This window comes from Penicillium digitatum, chromosome 1, assembly GCF_016767815.1.
Source record: "Penicillium digitatum chromosome 1, complete sequence".
Lineage (NCBI taxonomy): Eukaryota > Fungi > Ascomycota > Eurotiomycetes > Eurotiales > Aspergillaceae > Penicillium > Penicillium digitatum.
In genome coordinates, this window is record NC_089384.1 from 1,756,650 (window position 1) to 1,774,980 (window position 18,331).

General features: G+C 50.7%; 5 protein-coding genes across 5 annotated transcripts; 3 read left to right on the forward strand and 2 right to left on the reverse strand.

Moving 5' to 3' along the window:
- Nucleotides 1-582: 582 nt before the first annotated feature.
- Pdw03_2919 (ATP dependent RNA helicase, putative) lies at nucleotides 583-5,238 on the reverse strand (the record flags this gene model as incomplete). Its single annotated transcript, XM_014677221.1, has 6 exons — nucleotides 583-792; nucleotides 863-1,190; nucleotides 1,253-1,466; nucleotides 1,517-2,814; nucleotides 2,873-4,418; nucleotides 4,476-5,238. The coding sequence occupies 6 exons, from the start codon at nucleotides 5,236-5,238 to the stop codon at nucleotides 583-585; spliced, it is 4,359 nt and encodes a 1,452-aa protein (XP_014532707.1).
- Nucleotides 5,239-5,534: 296 nt separating this feature from the next.
- Nucleotides 5,535-13,951, forward strand: Pdw03_2920 (Translational activator, putative; the record flags this gene model as incomplete). Its single annotated transcript, XM_014677220.2, has 8 exons — nucleotides 5,535-5,655; nucleotides 5,714-8,665; nucleotides 8,723-12,547; nucleotides 12,601-12,792; nucleotides 12,850-13,005; nucleotides 13,061-13,142; nucleotides 13,201-13,342; nucleotides 13,397-13,951. The coding sequence occupies 8 exons, from the start codon at nucleotides 5,535-5,537 to the stop codon at nucleotides 13,949-13,951; spliced, it is 8,025 nt and encodes a 2,674-aa protein (XP_014532706.2).
- Nucleotides 13,952-14,033: 82 nt separating this feature from the next.
- Pdw03_2921 (Ribosomal protein L19/L19e) lies at nucleotides 14,034-15,489 on the forward strand (the record flags this gene model as incomplete). Its single annotated transcript, XM_066100319.1, has 5 exons — nucleotides 14,034-14,041; nucleotides 14,451-14,534; nucleotides 14,701-14,970; nucleotides 15,073-15,223; nucleotides 15,346-15,489. The coding sequence occupies 5 exons, from the start codon at nucleotides 14,034-14,036 to the stop codon at nucleotides 15,487-15,489; spliced, it is 657 nt and encodes a 218-aa protein (XP_065955719.1).
- A 1,459-nt stretch (nucleotides 15,490-16,948) lies between these two features.
- Pdw03_2922 (uncharacterized protein) lies at nucleotides 16,949-17,545 on the reverse strand (the record flags this gene model as incomplete). The annotated part of the gene is made up of 1 exon (XM_014677219.1): nucleotides 16,949-17,545. One exon carries the CDS (start codon nucleotides 17,543-17,545, stop codon nucleotides 16,949-16,951), a length of 597 nt encoding a protein of 198 aa, XP_014532705.1.
- A 76-nt stretch (nucleotides 17,546-17,621) lies between these two features.
- Pdw03_2923 (uncharacterized protein) lies at nucleotides 17,622-18,074 on the forward strand (the record flags this gene model as incomplete). Its single annotated transcript, XM_066100320.1, has 2 exons — nucleotides 17,622-17,775; nucleotides 17,830-18,074. The coding sequence occupies 2 exons, from the start codon at nucleotides 17,622-17,624 to the stop codon at nucleotides 18,072-18,074; spliced, it is 399 nt and encodes a 132-aa protein (XP_065955720.1).
- Between the last annotated feature and the right edge of the window lie 257 nt (nucleotides 18,075-18,331).

Genomic DNA, 18,331 nt, shown 5'->3' on the forward strand with positions numbered 1-18,331 from the left:
TCGGTGCTGACGGCGTCGGTGCATTGACTCGAGGAGACGGACATATCTGCAGTGCTCTGTACTATGTAAAATGTAGACCTGAACTCGCTTCTGGAAGGCGTGGTTGATGCAGTATGCTGTCTCCCGTCGTTCATGTAGGGATGCTACGGTTCCTGCTGATCGATCGCCAGGATCATATCTGTACCTTTCCACAGCAGAATACATGAGTCAAAGTGTTCGAGGTGAGCCATTAGTCTCGATAAGTGGTTGGGGGGGCAATAATATGGTAAATAAATATATTCAGAAGTGGCGCATCTCTCAACATATATATTTGCTTCTCGGATGAGAAACTAAATCGCATAGCCAGCGCGGACTACAGTTTCTAGACGCTTAAATGACAAGCCCCAACCAGAAGATACAGATACACCCCACCACGCAAATATCATATGAACGAAAAGAGAGTGTTTGTCCATTGAAGTAACCCTTAAGGCTAAACAATATTCCGACAAAGTTCTATACCCGACCCAACCATATTCATCAAGATTTTTACATGCATATCTCATCAAAGACACAGAGCATAACAACCCATCAGGGCTGGTGTATTCATCGCTTACCCGCCTGAGCAAAGACCTGTTGCCAAATGTCGATCCACTGCTGATGCTTATAGGACAATGGACGGTGGGGGTTGCGGAAAGTGTTCGAAAGGATCTCGCGCAGGCGGCTGTTCAGGATCTTCAAGGCTAGCATAGACCTCCAATCTCGCACAGCAAATCGAATACGGTTTGCGTCAATGGAGACGACACCAGAATACATCTGTTTTAGCGGGAGTTAGCTTACTGCCGAAAGAAAGGGAGGAAGGAACCGCGAAGGATCACTGTCGTACCTTGAACTCAGCATCACCACACAGCAAAGCTATAGCGAAATCGTCCACTGCACTGGTATCATGCGCGTTGAGATTGCGGGCACGTGCCATGATGCTGTAGTACGACAGCCATTTGACGGACGAGTCCGCCCTCTTGTTGACAGAAACGGCGGGTAGTGTGACCGTCTGGTTGTTACCAACGTTGCGCCAGCCCTTGCCTTCGCGCGTCAGAAGCTTAGGATAGAAACTCCAAGCGATGACCGAGTTAATCACAACATCGTTATTGCTGTTGATGTCGAAAACTTCAGGGATTATGAAGAATTGGCGGTTTCGGCTGTTGGAGCGTGCACTGTAGTGTTGGTTAGCAGTTGTCGAGCGGAGATATGATGTTTGGACAAAATGGCCTCTTACCGGTTGAGGGTCACTTTCTGTGATGCATCCAGGGTTAGAAGACCTGCATCTGCAATTGACACTATCAATTGCATTTTGATGTCCTCGATCGCCAGCAATGTCTGAGCACTGAGGAAGTTCTTTCGACAGAAAGCATACTCGTTGGACCCAGGGGTGCTTCTTGTGCGTCTCCAACTGCAATAGGCGTTGTATACGGTCAAGAGATCCGAGTCACCTAGTGATTGTTAATTATCAAGCGTGGGATATCGATATGTTGGGACACACCTCTTCGGAAAGATGCCCGTGCGCCATCGCGTTGTGAATTGGATCCGATTGTGTTCACAAATGGCGACTTGGAAGAAAGAATAGCTGCAATGCTGACGGTTGCATCCAAGCACCGGAAGAAAGCTCCATGAATGATCATCTTGCCGAGGAAGACATCCAGGGGCAACTTAGCTAGTTGTGTGCCGAGAGAGGTTAGACTCTCGTTGCTCGTCAAGGCTTTTACTTCCTTCAATGAATCAATGGCGCGGCGAATATTTTTCGAGGACGGCGGGTCAAGAGCCTCGAGAAGTGTCTGCTCCACTTCTCCCAACTTGCAGATCTTCACACGGAGCACCAGATCCTGCAAAGAAAGGCGCAGCAACTCAGGGGTTTGCTGTTCAGAAAGCAACTTTTCATGACGATGTTTAGTGAACAGGTGGAAGCAGATACCGTTCTGAACACGTCCAGCACGACCGCGACGTTGTTTAGCGTTCGCACGCGAAATGAATGACTCGACCAGACGGGACAATTGGCGTCTCTCATCGAATCGCATGATCTTCTCCTTGCCTGCATCGACCACGGCCGTGATGTCCGGGATGGTGATTCCTGTTTCCGCAATATTCGTTGCAATAACAATCTTTCTTGTGCCTTCTGGGGGGACGTTGAAGGCCTTTTCTTGGTCTTCACTGGCAATGGAAGAGTGAAGTGTGTGCACAACCCAGCCCCTCTGGAAAATGGGCTCGGACAGGATCTCGTCGTTCAGGCGACGGATTTCCGCCAGACCAGGCATGAAGATCAGGATCGCCTTGCTGTAGTGAGCCATCTCCGGGGCCGTAGCAATCTTCAGAAGCAATCTCTTGATCAAGTCATAGTCGAGCCTGTATTCGTCGATGTTGATGACAGTCTCCTTGGTCTCCCTAGAGTACCCATCAAGACTGGCTTGGAGACCTCCTATGGTGTCGGCATCCGTGGGTGGGTCATCCATATCATCGTCGAGGACTGTCTGCTGGGCGTCCTCCGACAAACGGTAGTTGGTCATCTCGACCGCATCCTCCAGATACTTCATTTCTACAGGGAAAGTTCGCCCTGGGATGTTCAGAACTGGCACCCCGCCGAGATAATTTGAGAAACGTTGGGCATCGAGGGTGGCTGACATGAGGATAAGTTTAAGGTCGGGTCGCTTCTCCATGAGTCGTCGGAGTACGATCAGAAGGAAGTCACTGTCGATAGTGCGCTCGTGAACCTCATCGAGAACCACATGAGTAATGTCTTGGAAGTCATCGGGCCGCTCGAGCATTCGTACAACCACTCCCGTGGTTCTATAATGTATTAGTTGAGCAACCACAAGATAAAACCTAGAGGGAACTGAGCACTCACGCATAAATCAATGGCGTTGATTGAGTAAACTTGCTCTCCAACCGTACTGCAAATCCAACGAGTGATCTGTTCGTGCCCACGTCGTTCTTGCTCTCTCCAAGCTCCTCGCTGACACGCCGAGCAAGCGAGATTGCAGAGATACGGCGGGGCTCGGTCACATAGATCTTGCATGGTCGGCCTTGGATCATCTCATGCTCGAGAATAAAAGACGGAATCTGTGTACTCTTTCCACTACCTGTTTCACTGCAAATGATCAAAGTTCCATGATCATCGAGCGTGTTCAGGATCTCATCTTTGAATCCCCATATTGGGAGGTTCATTCTCCCCTGCATCATGCGATGATAGGAAGGCGTCGACGATGTAGCCATCCATGCTTCTTTCAGGCGGTCATCAACACTTGCGAAATTGTCGCGCGCAGACCCCTTCATCGGGTTGCCTGGCTTGCTACCAACGCCGTTTCTCTTCCGGAAGTTGTCAGATAGAACAACATCATCTTCGAAGGTGCCTTGGTTCTCTTGGATCAGAAGTTTCAACTCCTTCACTGTAGTTTTGTCGATTTCATCCTGTTGGGTCTTCTGCAGTGTTGCAAACTCAGTCCAAAGTTCTCTCCAAACCGCCGGCAACCGCAGGTAGGCCTTGCCCTCCTTGGAATTCTGGGGGAACAAAATGAACAAAGCCAAAGTCGATACGTACCCCTCAGCCTGCTGCGCATTCGGTGTTGCAAGGGCATCCATTGACACGAAAGTAGCCAGAGAATTTGACTTGTGTGCAATCGATTCCACTGCTAACGGGAATGGGGCTTCTTGGGGCTTTGACCATCGCACTTCGAGAGCCTTTCTGTTTGAATGACTTGAAGAGGAGAAGTCTTGGTAGACAACCACGCACGATGAGTCTTTTGATTTGCAGGTCTCTTCCAAGACTCGTCGTGGGCTCAGGCCTGTCGATTTTCCGAAGTCGCGGAGTGTGAATGAGATCTGGGTCTCTGGAGGGGGAATACCTAAGATCGAGCCTGAATCCTCAGTTTCGCCTTGGAACAAATCCCCAAGGGCGTCCTCCATTCCGTCGATCGCAAGGAGGGCCGGATCTAGCTCTTCGTCAATCTCGGGTTTTGGCTGTTCTTCTGCATCGGTCGGAGACTTTTTCTTTCTGCCCACCGGGCGCCGAATAAATGAAGCATCTTTTTTTAGCTCGTCAAGCTTTTGCTCCCAAATGTACTCTGCTTCTCGGCGTTCAAATAGGACATCACGTTCGATCTTGGCAATCTTCCGCTGTAGTTTAGAGGTTTCAGGGTCATCTGAGAGGTTTCCAGCGCCACCGCGACCTTTCTTACCCTTTCCGGGGCGATCAAAGAGATCTGGCTGCAGGCTGTAAAGCTGAGTCTGCAGCTCCAGCCATTCGGGAACCATGATGTCTGGGTCGACTGAGCTGTCCGAGTCATATGAAATAGGAGGGGCAACCTTTGCTGCCTTCCAGTCATCCTTCTTCTTTCCTTGCTTGCTTCGATTTTGGGATGAAACAGGAGTCGAGGTTCCTGAAGCTTTCGATTCTGCCAAGAGTTAGCATTTTGTCGTGATAGAAAACCTCAAGCCATGGAAAGATTAACCTGTCATCCATGAGGTGACACTGTCCGTATCTCTCAGCTGGCGAGCAATCGTCTGTGTATAAGAGGGCAATTCATTCTTATCACTGTGCGTAGCCAACCATTCAATTGCTTCATCAAGGTTCCACACAACATCCCGACCGGCACTGGTTGAGTTGCCAGCAAAATATTGCAAAACATGCTTCAGTGCATCCTCGACGCGGTTTTCTGGGAAGTTGAGTTTGAGCAGGGTTTCCTTCAAGGTCCAAAGCTTGTTGTATAGATCCTCCTCAGAGCCAGCCTGTTTTGAACTTGTGATCCGTCCACTTGCTATAAGATAGTCGTGTTCTTCTGTACCGGCCAGTTCAATAATTTTGTCTTGAATATCTGTCGGTAGCCACTCCAGAAGGCTCAACGTTGCTGATTGCTGTCGGAAAATGCGGCGTTCGTTGTCCAGCTTGGTGGCCTGGCGCGCAGCGTCATTTTTACACTTGACAGCGTATTTATCAACCAAAATCTGAAGCTCTGCTTCTTCCAGATGCTTTTCCAGCTCCTCCGGTGTGTAGTCTTGTAACGAGGAGGTTGTTTGTGGTGCAGTGGCATCTGTAGTGCGAACGGCAGTGCGTTCAGGCTGCGGCTCGGTTTCTGGCGTGGCTTTTGATTCTTCGGTAGCTGAATACGGTGTTGTTATTGCTTCTGGCTTAGGCTTCGAGGGCATAGAGACCGTTGCAAAGCCTCGAGCCGGATTGGAGGCGGGCTTCTTCTTTTTCTTGCTGCTCGGCGGCATTTGAGGCCTAAGTATTAGCGGGCCTGGTGGAGATGTCTTCAAAGCACGCTGAAAGTCAGCGGTCAAAAACCAATGAATTTGGCCTATAAAATAATGTCAAATATGGTGTACAAAATTCTCAAAAATGGGGTTGAAATGTGTAGAGAACGAAGAGTCGGCCATGACTGTTTGATGGCGGGATGGAATCCAGCTCCCCACACAAAACTCTTATGACAGCATTCCTAGCCCACTTCACCAACTTCAACACTCTCTGAACCACCCCCCCCTCTCTCCATTCCCCGTATTGACCGCTGATCATGGATGGGATTCCATGGGACCAGGTCAAGGCCGGGGATCTGGATGCCTTGCAGGTCGTTCTCCTCTCGAGTTCGACATCGCGCAGGCTCCGGGCCCTGCAAGAACTCCGCGACAAGAATGGTACCGTGATAATCCACGGCCTCATGACGAGCAGATTCACTGACTATTTGTTGTATAGGGTTTGAGATATCACCAGAAACCAATCACGATTTACTAGAGTTGCTCTTCCGTACCTATCCTCTCTATGTCGATCGATCCTCCCGACAGGCGGTCCAACAATGCCTCCGCCCTCTCCTCCGCGGGCCGAACGCGACCGAAGAATTAAAATTTCTTACCCAAAAATTGCAAACTGAAGCATCCAGATCAGGTTTGGCTTCCTCGTTTGCATTTGTTCTGTTGGAATGGTGCTGTATTCTGTTGCAGCAGGCCAGCGGGGACACGAACACACCGTTGGCCACCGTGCTAGACCTGATTGCGGTTGATGCCAAGGCCCTGGAAAATTGTCTTTCCCAAAAACCCAAGCCTGCAGTAAAGCAGTCAGCTCTCCGAGTAACAAGACGTGCTTTGCGCGCCGTGTTTTCGTCTGAGGCATGGGGTGCTGATGCAGTGCGGCAGTCTGTCAGCCGACTGACTGTAGACTCTACAGCGGGGAACAAGAATGCGCCTCTTCTCGGTGTCTTGTGTGGAGTCTGTGCGCGGCTAGCAGACAAGAGGTCAATCCTCGAAGAGTCGAAGAAGGAGATTTTGGCTTTCTACATCAAGGAGGTCGTAAGCTCAAAATCTGCTGTGCCTGCACATGTCGCCAATGGCATGTCTGACTTCTTTATTTCCTTTATGACATACGAAGATGTCGCTACTGAATTGGTACCTCCCGTGGAAAGGTCCATACTTCGAGCACCAGAGGTGGTTCTCGGCGGCGTGATTCCTCCTCTCTGTGCTTCTTTGCCGGAAGAGATTGATCTCTCGGAATTGGTGCAAACGCGCCTTTCCAAGCATCTTTTGACTAGCATGAAATCAAACAACCCATCAATTCGCCAAGGAGCGTCTGACTCTTTTGCATCCTTGCTCTCTCGGTGCAGAAGCGATTCCTTGGTGCTGAAGATCACGTCTGAAATCATCAGTCCTCTGAAAACCCAGAAAATTACTACTCCTGAGCATCGCCTGGCTTATGCCCAGGCTATTGGGGCTATCTCACCTTCGGCAGATGTCTCAAAAGAGATAGTTCAAGGGTTCTGCCCTGTATTTTCGCGGGAGTCGAACGAAGCTGCTCTGGAAGAGGAGATCAGATCCTTTAGCAAACACCTTACTTACCTCGTTCAATCCAAGATCAAGGTAAGCGATGATGTTATCAGCACTATTGTCAAGGGTGTATCCGATAAGCGAATTCCGTTCCGAAAAATCTGGCAAGCAAGTGTGGGAGAAGTCATATGGAAGTCTGATCTAGAGGATTTGAAGACTCCTGAAATTGAACCACTTGTCACCAAGTTCCTCGCTAAAATGAAGGATTTGTTTGGTGAGGTTTCTTCAAACCCGCTTCCCTCGGCCCAAAGCGGTGCTCTATCTTCGGCTTATGTCTTCCTGGCTCTTTTCCACCGAGTTTCTGATGTTCAAGGGACTGCCAAGTCCGTTTGGGAGGAGAACGTAACCCAGTCGATGATATTGAGCCCCAAACCTTCTTTCCTCCTCAACCCTAAGGCATACTCAAAGTTGAGTTCTAAGGAAGAGGTCCAGTGGCTTGTCAGGGCTCTGGCCGCTGTTGTCTCCGGGCCCAAGTTTTCTAGCTCTGAAGACGCATCTAAGTCGGCTTGGGCTCAGACCTTTATCTACGCAATCACCGCGCCTGTTATTTCCTCAAACATTCGCGAGAACTCCGCAGATACCCTGTCTCGAGTTTATCTAACGGATGTGGCCTCTTTTGGGCGCATCATTCTCAATGCACTATGGGCCTGGATCTTTTCATTCCGGACCACGGAGAAGGAATCAGCAGCCGTTTCTGCTGGACCAGAGGGCGAACGCCTGCTTCATATGGTCTTGAAGGCTCTTTGCCCAACAAAGGCTGTCGTAGAAACCTCTGGGGTATCATCTTCTGATCTGGAGGGTCTGCTCGTTGAGATGCTAATTCTGTGTCGGCCTGAGTTAATTCCGAACACCTCTTGGATTGATTTGTGCTTAAGGACCGGTACCGACCCTGGAGATCTTGTCCGCACACACACTGGCAATTGTATTGAGCAATTGGTTCGCGTAAGCGCAGACCCTGTGCAGTCAGCGGTGCCGAATATTAACCTCGCTGTCTGGAGCGCTGGGGCTGAACTGGCGTTTGTTGCCCCCGATGCAATGATCCCCCGTTTGGTAGATCAGATTAAATATGATCTAGACGGCACTCGCCTATCTAAGTTCACTGCCACTGATGCTGCTATTTCACGCACCCCCGAAGGAACCGCTTTCGTCGATGTGCTCAGCAGTAAGTCGAAGCAGCCGGCCTTTGATAAAAACACCAAGGATTATGATACCCTGAAGTGGGAGGAAGAGCTTCGTGCGCAATTAGCCGAAAAGAAGGGCCAAAGCCAAAAGAAGCTGACGCCCGAGGAAAATTCCAAGGTCAAGGCCCAGCTTGCCAAGGAGGCCAAGATTCGTCAAGATGTTGTGGAAGAAGTCAAGCGGATCGAAAGAGGAGCGGGCCTTATCCGGGGCCTCGCAACAGGTCCTGCCAATGACGTCGAGGGGTGGATCAACGCTGCCGTCAGTTCTTTGCTGTCGCTCGCTCAGGCTGGCGCGGGTCTATTTGTCGGTGATGTTGTCTCCCGAGCGTTCATTACTTGCGCCGATGAGGTGTCAACCCGCCTCGGTCCTCTGCGTACTTTCGTCGGTATCGCGACACTTCGCGCCATCGGCAACACCAACCTCCCCTCCGATATGGAATTGGAGCCTCTCGGCGAACTCGTGACACGGATTCTCTACCGATTGCGCTTCGCTTCTGAGCAGCGTCCTTTCGATTCCACTTCTCTCGCTTACGTTCTTCCGCTTATTTCTCTGGTTTTAACCCAGAACGGCATCGAAGAAGCGAAGGGAGAAGAAGAAGGCACCCAAGTTCTCCTTGCTCTTGAGTTCCTGTCCTTTCACTCTGGCTCTTGTGAGTTCTTCCGCCTTTGAAACTAGTGTCAAGCCAACCACTAATGCTGTTATATAGTCACCGACACCCGTCTTCCTCGTGTCGATGTTCTACGTCAACTTCTATCTGCCATGCAGAAATATACCCAGCACTACAAGCTGGTTAAGGATACCTTGTTCGACTTTTGCCGATGCATCTCGCCGAACATTAGCGGCGAAGAGCTGGATGCGCTTTTGCAGGGAACCATCGTCGCTGAGGCCTCTGTCCGAACAACTGTGCTTCAGGTCATTGAGGCTGAGATCGATTTGACTGACCTCGATTTCTCGGAGCACATCTGGCTTGGCTGCCACGACCTGGTGGAGGAGAATGCCAAGATTGCAGACACGATCTGGGAAGATAATGCGCTGGAGGTGGATGACACTTCGTTCAGCAAGATCATGAAATACTTGGACTCCAAAGACTACCAGCTTAGAGGTGCTGCTGCTCGCGCTTTAGCACATGCCATTGAGTTCGATAAGAGCAGGTTTGCGGGTATTTTGTCTGAACTGCAATCCAAATATGTGGAAGAAATCAAACCTAAGGCACCCGAAAAGGACGCCTACGGCATGCCCAAGAAGATAGACACTGCAGACCACTGGGAGGCTCGCAGTGGTATTGCGCTGGCTTTCAATGCCATGACGAACGGATTCGATGGTGACGAAAGTGTCTCCTTTTTGCGATTCCTGATTGAGAAGGGTCCCTTGCTCGATGGAAACTCCCGGGTCCGTGGCCAAATGACAGAAAGTGGTAAATCCATAATCATCTTGCGAGGAGAGTCAAAGGTTGAAGAGATGATGCAATTGCTCCAAACAACACTGGAAACCTCGGATAAGGACACAAAGACCTCTGACTTGCTGAACGAGGCTGTCATCGTGTTATATGGATCTGTGGCCACACACCTCAAGCCGGATGATCCTCGGTTGCAAACTGTTATCAGTGAGCTGCTCGTGGCCCTCGATACCCCTTCGGAGTCTGTGCAGCACGCTGTGTCCGAGTGTCTGCCACCGCTGATCAGATCGTCTGGTTCCAAGACGGCAGAGTACGTGGAAAACCTACTCTACCGACTTTTCAATGCCCCTGACTATCCTCGCCAACGCGGTGCTGCTTACGGTCTTGCTGCAGTCGTGTGTGGCCGGGGTATTGCAACCTTGCGGGAGTACCGAATCATGAGCCAGCTCAAGGAGGCCGCCGAGAACAAAAGAGAAAAGGATCACCGACGGGGCGCTTTGTTAGCTTATGAGCTTTTCGCCCTAGTTTTAGGCCGGACCTTTGAGCCTTACGTGATCCACCTCGTACCCCAGCTTCTGGCAGGATTTGGTGACACCAGCATTAGCGTCCGCGATACTTGTCTGGAGGCTTCAAGGGCTTGCTTCCAGAACCTCAGCTCTTACGGTGTTAAAGAGATTCTTCCTACCTTGCTCGACGGCTTGGATGATACGCAATGGCGTAGTCAGAAGGGTGCCTGCGATCTGCTTGGTGCCATGGCCTACCTGGACCCGCAGCAGCTTGCAGCCAGTTTGCCTGATATCATTCCACCTTTGACAATTGTGCTTAACGACACCCACAAGGAAGTCCGTAGCGCAGCGAACCGCAGTCTTCAGCGCTTCGGCGAGGTTATTAGCAACCCCGAGGTGAAGAGCTTGGTTGGTGTCCTTCTGAAGGCTTTGAGTGATCCAACGAAGCACACAGATGAGGCGCTGGATTCCTTGATCAAGGTTTCTTTCGCACACTACCTCGATGCCCCCTCCCTGGCCCTTGTTGTGCGCATTCTCGAGCGTGGTCTTAGTGACCGATCTAACACTAAGCGAAAGTCGGCACAGATTATTGGCAGCTTGGCCCATCTCACAGAGCGCAAAGATCTTATCTCGCACTTGCCTATCATTGTGGCCGGACTTAACTTGGCCATTGTTGATCCAGTTCCTACAACCCGTGCTACTGCCTCCAAGGCCCTTGGTTCGCTCATCGAGAAACTAGGCGAGGACGCTCTGCCAGAGCTTATTCCCAACCTTATGGCTACTCTCAAATCTGACACTGGTGCTGGTGACAGACTTGGTTCTGCTCAAGCTCTTTCGGAGGTCCTTGCAGGCCTTGGCACGACCAGACTCGAGGAGACACTGCCAACTATTCTCCAGAACGTCTCCAGTGCCAAGCCTGCCGTTCGTGAAGGCTTCATGACACTCTTCATCTTCTTGCCAGCTTGCTTCGGTAACAGCTTCGCCAACTATCTCAGCAAGATCATCCCCCCTATTCTTGCTGGTTTGGCCGATGATATTGAGGCTATTCGCGAGACGGCTCTCCGGGCCGGTCGTCTGCTTGTCAAGAACTTCGCTCACAAGGCCATTGATCTCTTGCTTCCTGAATTGGAGCGTGGTCTTGCGGATGACAGCTACCGCATCCGTTTGAGTTCCGTCGAGCTTGTCGGCGATCTCCTCTTCAGTCTTACTGGTATCTCCGGTAAGGTCGAGGGAGATGAAGAGGAGGAGGAAGCCACTCAAGCTGGCCAATCCTTGTTGGAGGTTCTCGGAGCTGAGCGCAGAGACAAGGTTCTTTCGTCTCTGTACATATGTCGCTGCGATACCTCAGGCCAGGTCAAGAGTGCGGCCCTGGGTGTCTGGAAGGCACTTGTCGCCTCCCCAAGAACGCTCAAGGACATGGTTCCCACGCTGTCTCAGCTCATTATTCGCCGCCTTGGGTCCAGCAACATGGAGCAGAAGGTCATTGCCAGCAACGCTCTTGGAGACCTTATCAAGAAGGCTGGAGAGTCTGTTCTCAACACCTTGCTTCCCTTGCTTCAAGATGGTCTTCAGACTTCACCTGATGTAGAGGTCAAGCAAGGTATCTGCATTGCTCTCCGCGAGCTTATCAATGCCGCTTCCCCCGATGCGCTGGAGGACTTTGAGGATATTCTCATAGCCACCGTGCGCGTGGCTCTGGTCGACAACGACGACGATGTGCGAGAAGCTGCCGCTGAGGCCTTCGATTCACTGCAGCAGATCATGGGCAAGCGGGTCGTAGACCAGGTCCTGCCTTACCTTCTTCACTTGCTGAGAAATGACGAAGATGCCGAGCAGGCGTTGTCGGCTCTATTAACACTTCTCACGGAGCAGACTCGCGCCAACATTATCCTTCCCAACCTCATTCCCACATTGCTTACCCCGCCAATTACTGCTTTCAACGCCAGAGCCCTTGCATCTCTGGCCGAAGTTGCCGGCTCTGCCATGACAAGGAGACTACCAACCATCCTCAACTCCCTTATGGACGGGATCATCGAGACTACCGACGAGGAGCTTCGAACAGAGCTCAGCACTGCATTCGACACTGTCCTGGTGTCTGTAGACGAGTACGATGGCCTGAGTGTCGCCATGAATGTGATGATCACTCTTGTCAAGCATGACGATCACCGCCGTCGCGCTGCTGCGGCACTCCATCTTACAAAGTTCTTCGCGGAAGCTGACCTCGACTTCTCGAGGTACTACCAGGACTTGATCCGTTCCTTGCTGATTTCGTTCGATGACTCAGACAAGGATGTCGTCAAGTCAGCATGGACTGCCCTCACTGGTCTCATGTCTCACATGCGCAAGGAAGAGATGGAGAGCTTGGCTATTCCCACCCGCCAGATTCTGCGACAGGTGGGTGTGGCTGGCGCGGATCTGCCCGGCTTCAGTCTGCCTAAGGGCATCATGGCTATCTTGCCGATCTTCTTGCAAGGTCTTCTCAACGGTACTACTGATCAGCGTACCCAGTCCGCGCTTGCAATGTCTGATATCATTGACCGGACTCGTGCCGAGTCATTGAAGCCTTTCGTGACTCAGATCACCGGTCCGCTCATTCGTGTTGTGTCAGAACGTTCAGTCGACATCAAGTGTAAGTCGTGCAAGGCCTTTGTGTGGTATCAATTTACTAATTCTATTTTCTAGGCGCCATCTTCTTTACTCTTAACAAGCTGTTGGAGAAGATTCCGTTGGCTGTCAAGCCGTTCTTGCCTCAGCTCCAGCGCACATTCGCACGTGGTCTAGCCGACACAACAAGCGAGACTCTGCGCAACCGGGCTGCCAAGGGTCTTGGTATCTTGATTACGCTAACCCCCAGGGTTGATCCTCTTATTGCTGGTAAGTCTCGGAAGGTTTTAAATATGGAATGTCGCTCATCGCTAACTTAATCTCCAGAACTCATTGCTGGATCCAAGACCAGCGACATCGGCGTGAAGAACGCCATGATGAAGGCTCTCCAGGAGGTCGTTGGCAAGGCTGGTGCTAATATGAGCGAAGCATCCCGGCAAGCTATTCTTGGTCTGATTGATGATGACGCTAGCGACCAGACCGGTAAGATCAATATTGACGATTCCTGTGTTTTTGCGGCTTTCTAACATGCTTTCAGATTCCGTTTCCATTACGAACGCTCGTCTGCTCGGTGCTCTCGTGAAGGTTCTGCCTGCCGCAAGCTCGGTTCCTCTCATCAAGTATGCATGCTCGTTCTTGTGGTTTGATGTTGATGGATGCTAATGCATTTTCTTGTAGGAACCGTATCCTTTCCGGCTCCCTTTCTCATGCAGCGGTCCTCGGACTCAATGCACTTTTGGCTGAATGCCCCGAGGTCCTGACGGAACACTTCTCTTTGGAACTTCCCACCGTCATATGTCAAGGTCTTGTAAACCAGGATGTAAGTGAAATGCTAAAACACTCATTATTGTTCGAAGCTAAGGGGGAAAAACAGCCTTTCGTCTCCGACAACAGTGCTCTTGCTGCAGGCAAATACCTCTTGTCTAACAATGGTGATCATGCTTTCGAGTCAAGCAAGACTATCTTCGAGGCCTTGGCATCTGCTATCCAGGTCGGCAAGCCGGTCGACACCCGGCGGTTGAGCTTGGTAGTCATCCGGACTGCTAGCCGTCTTCACCCCGAGCTAGCCCGTCCTCATCTGGCTCTACTCGCACCACCCATCTTCGCTAGTGTCCGTGATCTGGTGATTCCCGTTAAGCTAGCCGCTGAAGCAGCATTCTTGTCCATATTCTCCGTGGTCGAGTCTGACAGCGAGGTGTTTGACAAGTACATGGCCGGTCCGGGTGCATCTCTCCCACCGGGCCCCAAACGCAGCATGTCTGACTACTTCAAGCGCATTGCTGTTCGTTTAGCTAACCAGGCACGTGAGCGTCGGGAGGCTGAAGGTGGTGAGGGTGGTTTGGGACTGTCAAATGATGAGTTAGATGATGAGAAGGAATTGTGGAGCATTGGCAAGGTTGATCTTGGAGAGGCCTTTGGCGATGAGTGATGTTCTGTTTGCGCATCCAAGGAGCATCTAGATGTTCATAGATATACCCTTGGGTTTTGTTTGTTCTATTCGTACAAAAGTTATGCGCATGTATGTTTTTGTAGATTTTAAATTGCGTCGTTCTATGTCAATGGGCTGCCATGTACTGAACTTATACTGCAGATCACTGCTTCCTTAATTGGAATCGCGGATCATGTGACACTGCTTATCGTTTATTGTCACGTGATTTTGTTCAATCATTGGCACACCTACAACCAAAGCCATGGCAAACAGCGAAAAAGAACGGAAAAAGCAAAAAATTGAGTTACAACCATATGTTCTTACAGCATCTTGATTCCAACTTGACGTAGCGCAAGTACCGTTGGCTTCCCCGGACTACACGATCTTCAAATTCCATCATCCCGATTTGGACTAGTGCTAGGGCATGAGCCCTCGAGCACTCCGCCAGTTATGGAAGGAGCACTCGCTTAGCCCTCGGCTGACCTAATCTGGCCCGCAGTGCCCTCTCAAACTCTCACCGTCGGGATTTCTCAGTGCCACGAACATCATCCGCCAACGACCGTCGATACGCCGACATCAAGATGTGAGTTCTATCTTCAAGCTGTTCTTGAAGCTCTCAAATGCACATCCGTGAGCTGTGGAAATTCGTGTCCAACACCCAACTCGTGGGCCCGATATTTTCGCTACAGCGGAGGAACAACTTCGTGATGTGTGTGCTATGATGCTGACCAGGTCTTTCACCACCACAGGGTCAACCTTACCACCCAGAAGCGCCTCGCCGCCTCCGTGGTCGGCTGCGGCAAGCGCAAGATTTGGCTCGACCCCAATGAGATGAACGAGATCTCCAACGCCAACTCTCGCCAGACCATCCGCAAGCTCGTCAGCGATGGCCTCATCATCCGCAAGCCCGTCACCATGCACTCCCGTGCCAGCGCCCGCGAGCTCAACGAGGCCCGCCGAAACGGCCGTCACCGCGGTCTGGGTAAGCGCAAGGGTACCAAGGATGCCCGTATGCCCAGGTATGCACACCACCGTCTTTTGTCTCCCTCCGGCCTGTCTCGTACTCGCCTAACGGAGCTCAAACCGAGACACAGTGGCTGATTTCGTTTTCCTCTGTTTAGTCAAGTTCTTTGGATGCGCCGCATGCGTGTTCTCCGCCGTCTGCTCGTCCGCTACCGTGCCGCTGGCAAGATCGACAAGCACCTCTACCACGAGCTTTACCACCTGAGCAAGGGTAACACCTTCAAGCACAAGCGTGCCCTCGTTGAGCACGTAAGTTACAACCCGGATCAACCCCACGGATGACGATCGAATTTGAAAACATGAACCCTGCAAAAAGCACGCAAAACAGAACACACCCAGGCTGACTCGTTCTCTTTTTTTCACCGCTACAGATCCAGAAGGCTAAGGCTGAGCGTGCACGCGACCGTGTCCTTAAGGAGGAGATGGATGCTAAGCGTGCCAAGAACAAGGCTCTCCGTGAGCGCCGGTTGGAGCGCAAGGAGGCCAAGCGCGATGCTCTGATCAGCGAGGAGTAAATCTGATACAAAAATTCAATTACCCTTCCGTTGTTTGACGATTTCCTTGCAATTCGGCGGTCCGGAGGTTGGAAACGGTTAACCTCTGGGTTGGATTCGGGATTCTAGGCTGTTCCCAATATCGAACTCAGATCGGCCTTCGGCGTCTTCCTATTAGTCTAGATTCTGTTACGACTTTCTCTCCTTCCTTCTGTTTTCTCTGATAGCATGGGGTTCGTGGCCTTCTTGGATCTTTTCGGAAAATATGGGGTATGGGAAATAGGAAGACGCGATGATGATGTGATACTCAAAGCTATTCTTGTTAAATGTAACGAGAAAGCAAAAGGAAATCTTTTTTTACCTGACCAAAAAAAAAAACAAAACAAACACCGCACTCTCGTTCCCAGTCCATGTCTACTGCGACTTTTGTGGTATAACCCTGATATGCAGAGACGCAGGTCGTGTCTGTTCCTTCTTTAAACTTGTGGATACCATTCCTTCGATGGTCTTGCATGTATATTCCCTCTGTTTTAGGTTTTTGCTGCCCATGGTGATGACTGTCTTGTCGCTGGTCGTCCGGTAGGTACTGCCTGGATGTCCATCGCATGCATTGGGGGGACTTTATCTCGATGATACCTATGATCTTGTCCCCTTGGTAACTACAGCCTCGTGGATCAAAAACCTCCTGCGTAATTTATGGGTCTTGTGGTGACGCCACTGTTATTCTGGGGATTTGGATCTCAATGTCCAATCCACTCCACTCACTTCTAGACAGCCCACTGAACTCACAAGAACAATGTGGATATGAGATCGAAATAGAAGATTTGTTTTTCACAGCATGTTTTGGATTACCTACCAGACGACTTATGCCTAGATCTGATAAAGTACGTCAAAATGGGATATCTACCGGATATATATATGGATGTGTATCTGCAGAACACAAATCCACTTCCCTGTGCGAATATCCATGATCAACAGCCGAACACCCGCGCAGAACCAAAGTGTGCGATTGTTTATCAAATGGACAGTAATGTCAGCGTTCATGTTCGTTCGAAACACATCATTGACCCAAATAAACAACAAGTTTGCCTCGAGCGTGATGCCATCCAAACCCTGGAAATCTCCAATGCGCCCCATTTGAAACTAGCACCAACTAAAGAAGGAAATGAAATGGCCGAAACGTGGCAATCTGTCTTGAAAATAGAAGCAAAATGTGAGTCCTTTTACCCTCCTTCTAAATCGTACACATCAACATTACCCCAGTGAACAACTTGGACCTTCAACACTGAACTCAAAAAAGGGTATAGATACACCCAAGGGGAATCCCAGTAAGTAAGCCAAAAAAATCAAAAGAAAAAAAAAAGATATCGCATTCATGAGAACTTGCTTCGTAAATCAAAATAAAGTTAAAAAAAGCTAGTGGATCCATGTAAACGTAAAATATGTGCAGGAAGCCGAAAAAAAAATGAGACATCGCCATCTAAAACTTGACATCCCATGTACTCGGGATTGGAGGGACAGAAGACCGATGGTGAGCATTCGGTGGAGGTTCAAGATCAAGATCGAAGGGGTCACTGCGCATGCTATCACGCATCACAGGAGTGTCCAAGTACTCATGTGGTACGGCGAGGGTATCCACGCCTTCGCGCTCGCAGTCCCAGTTCCCCCGCCCACCGTTTCCAACACCCCAGGAAGAAGTGGAGTAGATTGAGATCGAGTGAGAAGGGGCGGAGACCTCGATGACTGCGGACGGCGGATCCGCGAAGGGGTCCTGCGGTGTTGACTCGCCGCGCAGGTACATGCTGTCGAGGGAGAGGTCTGGATTTGAGGGCTGCTGTTGCAGCGGGATGACTGGGGGGATAGGGGCTCTTGGGCCGATGTTGGCTGGTATCGAGGGGTAGGAGTCGTAGCGGTAGTGGTGACAGATTGATGAGCTCGTTGAGTTACATCGTAGTAGTTCCTGTCTGATGCCTAGGCGCTCTGTTGCTATCCTTCGTCGTCGGCGACGCATGTAGACCGCACAGGCTAGCAGGGCGAAGATTGGGATTGCTGATCCCCCGATGATGCTTCCAACCATCGTTCCAGTTTTAGAGGTGGGGCTCGAATTGGCAGCTTGAGCTGTTTCCGAAGAGCCTGCACTCGCAACAGTTCCGATGGATGGTGAAATTGAAGAGGTGTATGTTCGTGCGGTGCTCGAGCTGACCGGGGTGCTCGTGGAGCTGATGGAACTGACGGAACTGGTGGTTGTCTCCGGCAAGACAGGCAGGGAGGATGAAATAGACATACGCGAGCTAGTTGATCGAACTGGTATGGTCCACATGCTGCTAGGATGGCTGGAAGATTCTGAAGTTGCCGAAATAGGAAAGTCCCCCGTTGAGCTTGATAGAACCGAGGTTGTTGGAGTTAGAGTCGAAGTTGTGGACTCCGACATAAGTGTTGTTGTTGTAGAGCTGGAATTCGATATTATGTTGTCCTGCTTTTTTGTCGACAGCTTAGTCGTTGTCAGAGTCACGGTTACCGCGGTTGGGTTCTGCGTTGACGATGAGAAGTCAGGCACGGTAGTAGTTGCGGTGCTGGAATCAGGTCCGGGGCCAGATATCGTGTAGACCCATGTAGGATAAATGGTTTTTGTTTGATTTGACGAAAGTGTCACCGGATTGGGCGGATTAGAGGATAAATGAGTGGACCACGTCCGGATGAAGTTGTTGAGCGGGATGGATGGAGTATAAATGGATGGTGGAAAAGGCACTCAACATCTCGCCGCGAGCCCGCGGGGGGGGCACTGGTCGTTGAAAGAAAGATCAGATGATATTTAGCGAGTCCGTATTCGGTGGATGGAACATGAAGGCGACGGGAAAGGATG